General features: G+C 39.6%; 1 protein-coding gene and 1 non-coding gene across 2 annotated transcripts in view; one reads left to right on the forward strand and one right to left on the reverse strand.

The window, feature by feature from the left end:
• The window catches only part of ZYG11A (zyg-11 family member A, cell cycle regulator), an 82,702-nt gene that overhangs the window by 32,930 nt on the left and 34,161 nt on the right, over positions 1-15,611 (reverse strand). Inside the window, 1 exon segment of the mRNA XM_025871912.2 lies at positions 10,400-11,151. Coding sequence (XP_025727697.2) covers positions 10,400-11,151 — 752 coding nt within the window.
• LOC112824087 (U6 spliceosomal RNA) lies at positions 9,100-9,208 on the forward strand. Its single transcript, XR_003208220.1, has one exon. It is a non-coding gene; the product is annotated as a U6 spliceosomal RNA (small nuclear RNA).

A 15,611-nucleotide genomic window follows, 5' to 3' on the forward strand; every position in this document is an offset into this window, starting at 1 on the left:
TCTACCAAACATCTAAGGAAGAATTAATACCAATCCTTCATAAAGTTTAACAAAAATTGAAAAGAAAACAATTCCTAATTCAATGTGGCCAGCATTACCCTAATACGACAGCCAGATAAAGATACTACCAGAAAACTACAGATAAATACACTTTACGAACAGTGAGTCAAGACTCAACAAAATACAGGCAAACTAAATTCAGCAGCATATTAAATGGATTATATTCCATGGCCAAGTGGGATTTATTCCTAGAATGCAAAGATGGTTTAACATATAGAAATTGAAAGGTGTAATACATGTTAACAGAACTAAGGGAAAAAACATGACCGTTTCAACTGATGCAGAAAAAGCATCTGATAACCCTTTCCTGGCAAAAACACTCAACTGGAAATAGAAGGAAACTACCTCAACTTAATAAAAGCCATGTATAAAAGGGGTTCCTGGGTGGCTCAGTCGTTAAGCATCTGCCTTCGGCTCAGGTCATGGTCCCAGGGTCCTGGGATAGAGCCCCACATCGGTCTCCCTGCTCTGAGGGAAGCCTGCTTCTCCCTCTCTCACTCCCCCTGCTTGTGTTCCCTCTTTGTGTCTGTCAAATAAATAAAATCTTAAAAAAAAAAATTTAAAAGCCATGTATAAAAAAAACCTGCAGTGAACATCATACTCAATGGTAGAAGACTGGAAGCATTTACTCTAAGATCAAGAACAAGACAAGGCTACCCACTTTCATGACTTCCACTGTTCAGTACTGGAAGTCCTAGCTAGAACAATTAGGCAAGAAAATGAAATAAAAGACATCCAAATTGCAAAGGAAAAAGTAAAATTATCTCTGTTTGCAGATAATATCATCTCATATGCAGAAATCCCTAAAGATCCCACACACACAAAAGCACCATTAGTGCTAATAAATGAACTAAGAGTTGCAGGAAACAAAGCAAACATAAAAAAATCAGCTACATTTCGGGGTACCTGGATGGCTCAGTCAGTTGAACATCCAACTCTTGGTTTCAGTTCAGGTCATGATCTCAGGGTCATGAGATCAAGTCCCACATTGGGTTCTGCATCAGTGCTGAGTCTGCTTATGGATTCTCTCCCCAGTCCCTCTGCCCCTCCCCCCACAGTCTCTCTCTTTAATAAATAAATCTTTTTAAAAAGTCAGCTACATTTCTATACAATAAGAATGAACAATATGCAAAGGAAATTATGAAAACAATTCCATTTATAATAATATAATAAAGTACTTAGGAATTAACCCAGGAGGTGAAAGACTTACACAATGAAAACTACAAAACACTGCTAAAAGAAATGAAAGAAGACATAAATAAATGGACAGACATGTTCATGGATCAAAAGACTTAAGACAACAATACTACCCAAAGTGGTCTACATATTCAATGCAATCTCTACCAAACTCCTAAGACTTTTTTTTTACCAAAACAGAAAAATCCATCCTATATTCATATGGAGTTCCAAAGGACCCCAAATAGACAAAGCCACCTTAAAAAAGAACAAGACTGGAGAAGTCACCTTCCTAATTTCAAAACTTAACTACAAAGCTACAGAAATCAACACGGTGTGGTACTGGCATAAAGACAGACATATAGACCAATGGAATAGAACAGAAAGCTCCAAAATAGAAAGCCCTTGCACATATGGTCATATATGTGATCATGTGATTTTTTACAAGGGTGCCACAACCATTCAACGAGGAAAGGACAGTCTTTTCAAGAAATTGTGCTGAGTGGGGGTGGGGGATGGGTTAGCCTGGTGATGGGTATTAAAGAGGGCATGTATTGAATGGAGCACTGGGTGTTATACGCAAACAATGAATCATGGAATACTACATCAAAAACTAATGATGTAATGTATGGTGATTAACATAATAAAATTTAAAAAAACTGTATTGAGTAAACCGGATATGCACATGCAAAAGGATAAAATAAATACACCATATAAAAAATTAACTCCAAATGGATCAAAGACCTAAATATAAGACCTAAAACTATACAACTCTTACAAGGAAACCTACGGCAAAAGCTTCATGACAATTCCTTGGAGCACCTGAGTGGCTCAGTTGGTTAAGCATCGGCCTTTGGCTCAGGTCATGATCCTGGGGTCCTGGGATGGAGCCCTGCAGTGGGCTCCCTGCTCAGTGGGGAGTCTGCTTCTCCCCCTGCTCATGTTCTATCTCTCTCATTTGCTCACTCTCTCAAACAAATAAAATCTTAAAAAAAAAATTTTTTCATGACAATGGATTTGGTAATGATTTACTAGATAGGATACCAAAGACTGGCAATAAAAGAAAAAAATCTAAATATCAGACCTAAAAAGAAAAAAATTTTTTAAGTAATCTCTATATTCAGTGTGGGGCTTGAACTTAAAACCCTAAGATCAAGAGTCGTATGCTCTACCAACTGATCCAGCCAGGCACCCTGGACCTAAATTTTATTTTTTAAATTTTGTTCAAATTATAAAATCAACAGAGTAAAAAAGCAATCCACAGAAAGGGAGAAAGTATCAGAAAATCATATATCTGGTAAGGGACAGATACATGAATAGATACCTATATTCATAATATAGAAGAGAACTATACTCAACAACAAAAAACAACAACCCTACTCAAAAATGGGCAAAGGACTTAACCTTCTCCAAAGAAGACAAAGAAATGGCCAAAAAGTTCATGAAAACATGCTTAAAAATCACTGATCAGTAGGGAAATGCATATCAAAACTTCAATGAGATACCATCTCACTCCCACTAGGATTGTTACCGTTCAAAAGCAAAAACAGAAAATAACAAGTGTTGACAAGGATGCAGAGAAACTGGAATGTTTATGAACCATTTGTGAAATATAAAACTGTACAGCTGCTGTGGGAAACAGTGTGACAGCTCAACAAATTGAAGATGGAATTACCATATGATCCAGCAATTCCACTTCTAGGTATATTCCAAAAGAATTGAAAACAGGATCTCAAAAAGATATCTTTTTTTTTTGAAGATTTTACTTATTTGACAGAGACAGACACAGCGAGAGAGGGAACACAAGCAGGGGGAGTGGGAGAGGGAGAAGCAGGCTTCCCGCTGAGCAGGGAGCCAGATGTGGGGCTTGATCCCAGGACCCTGGGATCATGACCTGAGCGAAAGGCAGACACTTAATGACTGAGCCACCCAGGTGCCCCTCAAAAAGATATCTTAATACCCTGGTTCATAGCATTTTTCACAATAGCTAGGAGCAACATGGAGGCATCCGAAGTGCCTACTGACAATAAATGGACAAACAAAATGTGGTATATACATAATGGATATTATTCAACCTTAAAAAGGAAAGAAATTCTGCAATATGTTACAACATGGATGAACCTTGAGGACATAGGCTAAGTGAAATAAGCCAATCACAAAAAGACAAATACAGTATGATTCCACTTATAGGAAGTAATTAGTCAAAATCATAGAAACAGAAAGTAGAATGGCATTTGCCAGGGTCTGGAGAGAAGGGGGAATGAGGAGTTAGTGTTGAATGGGTATATAGAATTTCAGTTTTACAAGATGAAAAGAGCTGTGGAGATGAATGGTGGTGATGGTTGCACAACATTATGAAGGTATTTAATATCACTGAACTATACACTTACCATCTTAATTTAAACTTAAGATGGTAAATATTATGTTATGTGTAGTTTGCCATCCAAAAAATTTAAAAGGATGGACATACAGAGACACCTGGCTGGCTCAATTGGTACAGCATGTTACTCTTGATCCCTGGGTCGTGAGTTTGAGCCCCACATTGGGGGTAGAGATTACTAAAAAAAAAAAAAAAAAGTTTAAAAAAAAGAATGGAAATATGAACTGACATGGGGTGATTTTCAAGACATATTATTAAGTAATACATGCAAAGTGCCTACTACATATTAAAAGGAGGAAATAAGAGAACCTAAGTACATCTGCTTAGTACCTCGATTATACCCTCAGTCTAGGAAAAGAAAAAAAGAACTGCAAACAAATCTTCAACTCTTTTTTAGCAGGTTTGTGTTTCCTATAGTATAAGTACAGCAATTCCGAAAACTCTTTTACATGTACTGTAGGTTTAAGCAAATGTGCCAATGCTGCTAAGAACCAAGTTCTCACTGCGGAAAAGAGATACAAAACAGAATGGGGAAGGGCAAAGGAAAATGGTGTGAGGATGGCCACTTGGAAGTACTATTATTTTTTATTTTTTTATTTTAAAAAAGATTTTATTTATTTATTTGACACAGAGAGACACAGTGAGAGGGAACAAGCAGGGGGAGTGGGAGAGGGAGAAGCAGGCTTCCCGCCAAGCAGGGAGCCCGATGCAGGGCTCGATCCCAGGACCCTGGGATCATGACCCAAGCCGAAAGCAGACTCTTAACAACCCCTGAGCCACCCAGGCGCCCTGTATTATTTTTTTTTAAAGATTTTATTTAGGGTCGCCTAGGTGACTCAGTCGTTAGGCATCTGTCTTCAGCTCATGTCATGATCCCATGATCCCTGCTTCTCCCTTTCCCACTCCCCCTGCTTGTGTCCCCTGTCTCACTGTCTCTATCAAATAAATAAATAAAAATCTTTAAAAAAAATAAAGATTTTATTTATTTATTTGAGAGAGAGAGAGAAAAAGGAGAAGGGGGGAGGGTGAGAGAGAAGGAGACTCCGCACCGAGCAGGGAGCCCGATGCAGGACTCAATCCCAGGACTCCTGGATCATGACCCAGGCCAAAGGAAGTCGCTTAACCAACTGAGCCACTCAGGCACCCCAGAAATATTATTTTTAAACTTATTTCATATATCTCTTAGCCCTGTTTGCCAAAAGCACTTAAAAACAAAGTACACCAACAACAATGAGCATACCCAGTATTCAGATTAGCTTAATAAAAGGAACCTGGGCGCCTAGTAGAAATGTCAGAAGGGCTAAAACAGGGAAGCATAAGAAGCCTAGAACACCTTAATGTGCTAAAAGTGAAGAAGTACTCAAAGTAATAACAATTATAATAATGGGAGCATGTAAAAAGTAATATAGGAGTTGGTATGAAGGAGCTCTCATTGGCCAATCTGTAACAAAATGAGCATCAAAATAATTAAGGACAGTAATGAATGGTAAACCCCTGAAAACAAGAATCAATGAGTTCATTCTGAGGATAGGTTAGACATAGAGGGAGAAGACAGGGTTCTTCCTCACAGTAGGAAGCCTACTACTAATTGTAGAAAGCCTACTACTAACTGGAGTTGGAAAATCATCACTTTGCAACGATTCCAGTAAAGATTGGTTCAGGTAAGCATCTTCAGTGGCGCTAAATCCAGATTAGAAAGTTTGATGAGGACCAGGATATTCACGGACTTCAAGTATCTTATATATCACTTATTAGTTGCAAGAGAAAAAAATATTACTTACATATAGTGTAGAAAGAATAACAATACTATGTAAATAGTATTTTATCTATACTATTTTATCTAATATCTGGACAATACTTTTGACCATGTGATAAAAAGTAACATTACTAATGAGAGGCGCTGTGCACTTCAGGATTAATATTCTTGAGACTGACACAATATCCTTCAAACAGAATTCTGGCCAAAAACAAAGAAACCGATTATAAGGAAACATCAGACAAACCCAAAATGAGGAAAATTCTATTCTTCAAAAAAGTCAACAAAACAAAGCTAGTCTTTTTCCTCAAAAATATCAATGTCACAAAGGACAGGAAGGACTAAGAACTCTTCCAGATTAAATTACAAAGGAACATGACAAATGAATGCAAAAATGACACTGGACTAAAATGAAAAATATTTTACAGAGGGCATTATGGGGATAATCAACACTGTAAATATGTACAGTAAGATTATGTACAGTATTGCATTAATGTTAAGTTCCCTGAAATTTGGTAACTGCATGATGGCCATTAAGGAGAATATCACTGCTCTTAGGAAATACAAAATCAAGCATTAAGGGCTAGAGGGGCATGATGTATGCAACCTACTCTTGAATAGTTCAGAAAAAAATTGTGCGTAGAAAAGAGAATATGATAAAACAAATGTGGCAAATGTTTACAATTAGTGACCCACAAGTTAAAAATTATTTCAAAACAATTTTTAAGCACTATACATAAATTGCCAAGGACCTACACATTAAGAATCTAAACAATGGAGGGGCGCCTGAGTGGCTCAGTCAGTTAAGCGTCTTGCCTTCGGCTCAGGTCATGATCCCGGCGTCCTGGGATCGAGCCCCGCATCGGGGTCCCTGCTCCACGGGAAGCCTGCTTCTCCCTCTCCCACTCCCCCTGCTTGTGTTCCCTCTCTCACTGTCTCTCTCTCTGTCAAATAAATAAATAAAATCTTAAAAAAGAAAAAGAATCTAAACAATGGATATATTCTAAAATTTTTAAAAGATTTATGATCATCCAGATGTAAGACCTGAAAAGGAACGAAGGATATGCCACAGCAAGACCAAGCAGAAGACCAGATAGCTGTTGCCTCACCCTCTCTTCTCCTTGGCTTCCTGCAGATGCCATTACAAAACAATCTTCAGAAGGATTCTTGCCACACCCCACTAATGGATCAACAAGGATTCCCTATCAAATGAAGATGTGGCGTGGCTTTTAATACTAATGTTAGGTGTCCTTTCTGCCTATTTTTTATTTTTATTTTTATAAGTAGGTTCCACGCTCAACATAGGGCTTGAATTCATGACCCTGAGATCAAGAGTTATATGCTCTACCGACTAAGCCAGCCAGGCACCCAGCCCCTTTCTGCCTATTTTAAAGGAATTAAGTACATGTTGCCCATTCTAATTTGCGGTGCAATAAATATGTTTCCATTAAATAAAAGGTTTCCTGAAACATACCCCCCCTTTTTTTAAGATTTTATTTATTTGACACAGAGAGAGGCAGCAAGAGAGGGAATACAAGCAGGGGGAGTGGGAAAGGGATAAGCAGGCTTCCCATGGAGCAGGGAGCCCAATGAGGGGCTCAATCCCAGGACCCTGGGATCATGACCTGAGCCGAAGGCAGAAGCTTAACCAACTGAGCCACCCAGGCACCCCTGAAACATACCTTTTAAATTTGCCATACCTTACACTCCACATAAGGCTGGCTTAAGATCTTTAGAGTTTCTTAACAGTGGGAAAATTGTGGTTTCTCCATCCCAACAATATCTAACACTGCGTATAATGCATAATTTTAATTTTTCAAAAATTTCAAAATTTCAAAAAATAAACTAAACTTACATGTATACCAGGTAAGTTTACTGAAACACAGCTTCTCGTTTTCTTTTGGTGTACCCACTCTGACAGTATCTTAACTACATGCATAATCCGTCTACAGAATATTCCAACATTTGTCCCATATTATTGCATATACCAAGAGTTTATGAGCTAAAAACAATTTTTCCCCGATTGCTGCAGTCTTTTGATCACTGCGACACTAAATGCTATTAATCTGGGGCGCCTGGGTGGCTCAGGTGGTTAAGCGACTGCCTTTGGCTCAGGTCAGAAACCCAGAGTCCTGGGATTGAGTCCCACATTGGGTTCCCCACTAAGCGGGGGGTCTGCTTCTCCCTCTGAGTCTCTCCCCTCCCACGCTCTTTCTCACTCTCTAAAATAAATCTTTTAAAAAAATGCTAATAATCTGAAACAGGCCTAGGCATACACTCCTAGTAAACAATTCTCTACATATTTAATCTGAAAGTTCACATTATTATCTCTATTTCAAGGCTAATGATGTAACTGATGGCTCCAGCTTCAACAGACATGCCAGAAAATTAAAGGAACTTCAGGGGCACCTGGGTGGCTCAGTCAGTTAAGTGTCAGACTCTTGATTTCGGGCTCAGGTCCTGATCTCACAGGTCATGAGACTGAGTCCCATGTGGGCTCCACACTCAGTGGGAGTCTGCTTGGATATTCTCTTCCTCTACCCTTTCTCCTACTCGCGCGCGCTCTCTTTCTCTCTCTCAAATAAATAAATACTTCTAAAATATAAAAGGACTTCAAAATACAACTGATATTTTATTTTTTTTTTTAAGATTTTATTTATTTATTTGAAGGGGACAGAAAGAGAGAAACAGACAGCAAGAGAGGGAACACAAGCAGGGGGAGCGGGAGAGGGAGAAACAGGCTTCCCACTGCACAGGGAGCCAGATGCGGGGCTCAATCCCATGACCTGAGCTGAAGGCAGATGCTTAACGAATGAGTCACCCAGGTGCCCCTACAATTGCTATTTTCAAATCAAAGAATAAAAATGTGAAAACAGCTCTCTCCTTTTCTACGCCATCATGGTGTGTGCGGTTGAATGTCCTTTGCCATGTCTTCTCACAAGACTTTCAGGATCAAGCAATTCCTGGCCAAGAAACAAAAGCAGATGTGTCCCATTCCCCAGTGGATTCGGATGAAAACTGGTAATAAAATCCAGTACAACTCCAAGAAGAGGCATTGAAGAACCAAGCTGGGTCTAAAGAGATCGCACATGAGATGGTACATACATTTATGCTACATGAAGGTCATGAGCTCGTATCTTATCACTCTGTAAACATCACAATAGATATATTTTATTGGGGAAATGATTCTTCTCTGTCACTATGCTTCTGCACCAGTAGGCTGGTTCAGTAATTAACATGAGAGACCTTTTGTTGGGGGGTTGGGAGGGAATATAAAAATGTGAAAACAACTGGGGCACCTAGCTGGCTCAGTCAATGGAGCACGTGACTCTTGATCTTTTTGGGTTGTGAGTTCGAGCTCCAGGCTGGGCATAGTAAGTAAGTAAATAAATAAATAAATAAATACAACTAATGATTGCAAATCATTTTGTTCTCTCATCCTAGAAGGAATTACATATGGTGTAATTATAAAGCATTTTAAAGCAGTGTTTCTGAACCTTGGCTGCACATTAGAATTACCTGGGAACTTTCAAAATTTTGATGCCCACGCCAAGTCCCAGACCAATTAAATCAGAATCTCTGGGAGATCAGACCTAGGCATCAGTACATTTCAAAACTTCCAAAGTGATTACAATGTACAACCAAGGTAGAGAACCACTGTTTTAAAAAAGAAATATTCTGAAACATAAATATTTAAATATATGCTGTTTTAAAAACAGCACCATGAGTGCTTCCTTCAACAGTACATATATTAAAACTGGGGAACAATACAGAGAAGATCAGCATGGCCCCTACGAAAAGATAATATGCAAATTTGTAAAGTGTTTCACATTTTAAAAAATAAAAATTGGGCGCCTGGGTGGCTCAGTTGCTTAAGCGACTGCCTTCGGCTCAGGTCATGATCCTAGAGTCCCGGGATCAAGTCCCGCATTGGGCTCCCTCCTCGGCAGGGAGTCTGCTTCTCCCTCTGGCCCTCCCCCCTCTCATGTGCGCGCTCTCTCACTCTAATAAATAAATAAATAAAATCTTTAAAAATAAATAAATAAAAATTAAAAAATAGCACCATGATTGGCTATAAACTTATTCTGGCAATGTTCAAAACTTTCTTCCTCTTTTTTTTTTTTTTAAGGATTTGTTTGAGAGAGAGAGAGAACAAGTGCGAGCATAATTTGTGCCAGCAGGGGGAGGGGCAGAAGAACAGGGAGAAGAAGAGGGAGAGGGAAAATCTCAAGCAGACTCCTGGCTGGGCATGGAGCCTGATGCAGGGCTCGGTCCCACAACCCTGAGATCATGACATTAGCCAAAATCAAGAGTTGGACACCTAACCGACTGAGCCACCTAGGCACCCCGTCTTAAGACTCTTTTCAAAATTGTTTTCTCTCGTACTGTCACCAAAAACATTGATCACCTGGCCTTACTAATTATATTTAGGTAAACACAAGTTTTAGAATCACAAAGACTTGGATACAAGTCCTAGTTCTACCATTTAATACACAGTTATATGATTAGCTTAACTCTGAGCTTCCATTTCCTCATCTGTAAAATGGGAGGGTTAAAGAGGAAAACAATGTACACAATGTGGCATCTGGTACATAGGAGGGAATGTATAAATGGCTATACTTACCATACCAAACTAGACTAGAAGACCTGGAGGCCAGGATCATATCTTGTTTGGTAGCTAGAGAGTAATTATTAAGCTCCTTAAGGATTTTTTTATCTGTCTCTGTAACCATAATACCTCGTGTACATTTTTTTTTAAAGATTTTATTTATTTGAGAGAGAGAGAATGAGAGAGAGAGAAAGCACATGGGGGGGGGAGGGTCAGAGGGAGAAGCAGACTCCCTGCTGAGCAGGGAGCCCTATGTGGGGACTCAATCCAGGGACTCCAGGATCATGACCTGAGCCGAAGGCAGTCGCTTAACCAACTGAGCCACCCAGGCGCCCCCTCGTGTACATTCTTATATACAACAAAAACCTAGTAACGTTCTGAACAAAGGAAACAAACTTATTTCAGATAAAAAACAAACCCTCAAGCCTTGCTTTGCAGTAAAGAAGTCAGAATAACCAGCATCCGTAGCCAACAGTCCCACAAATTGCATCGCAGGTCTCTGCCGTATAAACAGTTCTACAGCTCCATCGGTGATGCAACTGCCCCCCGAAATATCCAGTGACACAAGATGAGGCAGAATATCCTTTTGCTGCAGCAAATGAAAAGCTAAATCTGATTTGAGTTGCCTGTGATCAGAAATATCAAGGTGAAGGAGACATTTAAGTTCTCTAATAACTGCAAGAATTTGTGGTTTGGTCATAGTCAGACATTTCAGATAGTGCATTGTCAAAGATTTGAGTCGATCCTTACAGGTAAGGAGTGCAGAGATATTAGTGACCAGAGTATTGGAGATATCCAAGCTTTCCAGTTTTGGTAACTGAGAAACATTAGCCAGGTCTTCACTATGAAAACAAACATTGAAAACACTTAAAATGCGAAGACCAATGAGCTGACCAAAGAAGAGCAGTCTTGAATCTCGAGGGATGCTTGCCGAGTCCAATAGGAGACATCGAAGGTTTTGCTGGATCCAGCTATTGCTGCAGAGTCCGCTTATGATGTCTGGAATTGGGAGGTCAGTGTGCACAGCAGTAGCATCTAGCTCAATGACTTTGTGATGGCAGAAGGCTTTTGTGAATGCAGCTGCTGAGATTTTAGCTTTTTGAATATTGACCAGCTTCAGTTTCATTTGGTTGCCCTGGAAAATGCTTGCTGTTCTATCAGTCAGCTTGCCTATAAGAGAACCAAAACCAGCTGTAATAACAACTAAATCTCATGCCTTTTTCAGCAGGCATTGTGGCCAATGAACAATGACAGATGCTAATAACAGTGACTATATTTACTGCTTACTCTGTGCCAAGCATTGTTCTAAACCCTTTACTCAGATTACTTCATTTATTCTTTATAATACCATAATAATACTATAATACTATTATTACTACTATCATAAGTGAGGAAACTAGAGCTTAAAGAGGTTAAGTAACTTGCTCAAAGCCAAAACATGTAGCAGAATCAGGAATCAAAACCAGTTCAACTCCAGAGCCGTTTTATCCACAATAACCTTGTTCACAAAAAAAAAAAAAAAAAAAACGAAAGAAAATAGGTAAATAAGTACGGGATATATAATATACAAATAACACCACTAATGATTACTTTTAACCAAATTAATCAATAGCCTCTGACAATTCACTTACCTCTCTGGGCCTCATTTTCCTCATCTATAAAATAAATGGATTATATTAGATTTTACTTAGAAAAGATTTACTAAACATCTATGTGTGAGATCCTGTGTTAAGTAATCGGCACACAAGGTGATTAGACCCCTGTGGCCACAAGGAGTTCCAGTCTCGGAAGGCACATCAGGCAAATAAATGATTATAATAGTGTATTACGTGCAGTACTGATTTGTACCAGTTATTGAACTAGAACAGATGAGATTAACTTTGGGAAAAGTTCTGAAGACTAAATTTCAGTTTGGGGGAGTGGGGGGAGAAGATGAAGGGTGGAAGGACATATCAAAGACAAGGAGGCATAGACCAGCAGATTATTTGGAAAGGCCCTAAGTAGATCAACACTACTGGGACACAGTCGTGTAAAACCAAGGAAGGAAAGTGGAAAGCAAGGTAAAAGGCAGATGGGGACTGTACACAAAGCTACGGACAATTCAATTTTGAAGCAGGAAAAAAAAAATGGTCACAATTATATTTTTAGAAAGACCAGGGTGCCTGGGTGGCTCAGTCAGTTAAGCATCTGCCTTCGGCTCAGGTTGAGCCCCACGATGGACTCCCTGCTCAGCAGGGAGTCTGCTTCTCCCTCTTTCTCTGCCCCTCCCCCATTCATGCTTGCTCTCTCTCTCTCTAATAAATAAAATCTTTTAAAAAAAAGAAAGACAGACCAATTATGTGACTATAAAATAATTAAGATGTGTTTGGTGGGAGTGAGATGGGCCAAGATTTTATTAATGCTTTTTATAATGTGAAATAAAAGTTTAAACTAAGGCTGACAGAACATGGTGGCTGAACAGACTGGGGGAGAACTGAGGAAAAAAAAAATATATATACATAAGCTGATTCCCAGCTTCTGAGTTTGAACTGGGTTATGCTACCAAGACAGGAGGAAAGAAGTCCCTATACTTCAGACTTTGAGGAAGAATTCAGTACATTCATTCATACATTTATCCAACAAATAGTGGGTGTTTGCTGTATGTGAAGTGCTAGCTATGCTAAGTGCTAAGAATGGTGAATGAGACAAACATGGCTCCTCCCAACACGGAGTTTACACCCTAGAGGGAGAACACTGAACAAGCAGAAAACTACTAATATTAAAAATATCGTGGGCGCCTGGGTGGCTCAGATGGTTAAGCGTTTGCCTTTGGCTCAGGTCATGATTCCAGGGTCCTGGGATTGAGTCCCGCATCGGGCTCCCTGCTCTGCGGGGAGCCTGCTTTTCCCTCTGCCTCTCGCTCTCTCTCTCTGACTCTCATGGATAAATAAATAAAACATTTAAAAATATATATATATAGTGAGAAAAAAATACATAGTTAAAAATAGAACTACCTATGATCCAGCAATTGTACTACTAGGTATTTACCCAAAGAACACAAAAGTACTAATTCAAAGGGATACATGCACCCTGATGTTTACAGCAGCATTATCTACAACAGATAAATTATGGAAACGGCCCAAGTGTCCATTGACTCATGAATGGATAAAGAAGGGAGGTATGTATATACATATACATATACATGTGTACACACACACACACACACACACACACACACACACACACACACTGGAATATTACTCTGCCATAAAAAAGAATGAAATCTTACTATTTGTAACCAACATAGATGGAGCTACAGAGTATTATGCTAAGCAAAATAAGTTATAAGAAAAATGAATACCATATGATTTCACTCATATGTGGAATTTAAGAAACAAAACAAAAGGGCGCCTGGGTGGCTCAGTCGTTAAGCGTCTGCCTTTGGCTCAGGTCATGATCCCAGGGTCCTGGGATCGAGTCCCACATCAGGCTCCCTGCCCGGCAGGAAGCCTGCTCCTCCCTCTCCCGCTCCCCCTCCTTAAAAAAAGGAAAACAAAAGAGCAAAGGGGAAAAAGAAGAAGAGAGACAAACCAAGAAAAAGACTTTTGGGACATCTAGGTGGCTCAGTCGAGTGTCCAGCTGTTGATTTCAGCTCAGGTCATGATCTCAGGCATAAGATCAATCCCCAAGGCAGGCTCCGCCCTGGGTGGGGAGCATACTTGGGATTCTCTCTCTCTCTCAAAAGAAAAAAAAGGAAAGAGAAAAGAAAAAAAAAGAAACAGACCCTTAACTATAGAAAACAAAATGATGGTTACTGGGGGGAGGGGGGGACAGGTTATAAATACGTGATGGGGATTAAGGAGTGCACTTGTCCTGATGAGTGTTGGGTGATGTATGGCTGAATCATTAAACTGTACACCTGAAACTAATAGTACATGGTATGTTAAATAACTGGAATTTAAATAAAAACTTTAAAAAATGTAGTAAGTGTTTAAAGGAAACAAGAACATAATACAGGGGTAAGGAAAGAAAGAAGGATGACAAGAATTTTCTGTCTCTCTGTGGAGTTTGAGGAGGTGATGTTTTAAGCTAAGACCTAAAGGACGTAAAAGGTAAAGGTCACTGTCATTCTAGATGGAAGGAAGAGCTAAAATCCTGACAATGGGAAACAGATAGGCTTTTTCTGTGAAATGAGAGGAAACCAACGAGACTAAAGCACGGCTGATGAAGGGGATACCAGCATCTGACAGATTTGAGACAAAAGCAAAAGTCAGATCTTGGAGACCAGGGCAAAGAATTGACATTTTATCCTAAGTACAAGGAGAAGCCTTTCAAGGGTGACAGAGGAGTGGCCAGATCTGTTAAGAGGGCTGTTTGCTATGTGGCAGAGCTTGGCAAGGGGCAAAAGAGGAGGTAAGGAGGGCACTTGTGATGTCAGGGGAGAGGAAAGAGAAAGGTGTCATTAATAGGAGCTAAGAGGAAAAAGAATGTTTGAGACAGATATTTTGAAGGTAGAAAATGTTTCAAAAGAACCAAGGAGAGAAGAAGGAAAAATGAAAAATGACTCCTTCTAAGTCATTAAACAAGGAGGTGGATGACCAAGTCATTTTGGAGATGGGGGAAATGGTAGTACAGTAGATGCTGTAATGGGACACCGAGATCCTTTATAGGAACAAAGGACTTACTACTAGAGCTGTTGGGAGTGCCACCAGCTAAGAGCCCTCATCCATGGGACATCAGCTAAAATAACCCAAGGTCACACCATTTCCCATGCAGACCCATATACTGAGTTGGGAGGTATAAAGGTCCAGCCCTCACATTCCAACTCTATACAGATCTGAGTAATTGTTCCACCTTCAGGATTCCCCAAAGATCAGCTGAGGTATTCTAGATTCTATAGAGTTTAAACCTACGAGACTGAAGGATAAACACTTGGAATTAACTGACATAGAGACAGTATTTAAAGCTATGGGAATGGATGATATGGGAATGAAAGAGAAGGAGCAAGGATGAAGTACTGAAAACATCTAGATTTAAGGTCAGTAGAATGAGGAATAAGTCATATTAGCAAATAACAGCTGCTGAATGTTCTAAACATTTTAGATATATTAAACTCTCTAAATGCTCATAAAATCCAATGAGGAAGGGATTATTAATAGTCACGTTTTACAGATGAGTTGAAGCATAGGAAAGTTAAGTAACTGGCCCAAGGAAACATATCTAATAGTCATGACAGTGTACAAACCCAAATGGTCTGACACCAGAACCAGAACTCTTAAACCTTAATTTGTACTTCCTTTCAAGGGAAGCTGGATAAGGAGACAGATTAGCAGCAGCCACTGAGGCAGGAAGAAAACCAGAAGAATCTGATGATTGAGCAGCCCAGAAAAGAAATACAGCATGCGCAGGATGCATCCTGGATATATGGTTCTCAAGTTTAGAATAGAAATGTGCTGGGAACTCTGGGGAATCAGAGCAGAAGTGGTAGCTAAACCAAAAAAAAAAAAAAAAAAGGCCTAAGGAACGTTCAAAGTGAGATGGGTACCCAAGATGGAACCTCAAGGAACATAAAACACTTAAGATACATACAGAAAAACAACAGCATACAAAGGAAATTGTGGAAGAGTAACCAATGATACAAGGGGGAAAAA

The sequence above is a fragment of the Callorhinus ursinus genome, unplaced genomic scaffold (genome assembly GCF_003265705.2).
Source record: "Callorhinus ursinus isolate GAN/ISIS: 27379988/994484 unplaced genomic scaffold, GSC_fseal_2.0 scaffold9, whole genome shotgun sequence".
In the NCBI taxonomy this organism is placed as follows: Eukaryota; Metazoa; Chordata; class Mammalia; order Carnivora; family Otariidae; genus Callorhinus; species Callorhinus ursinus.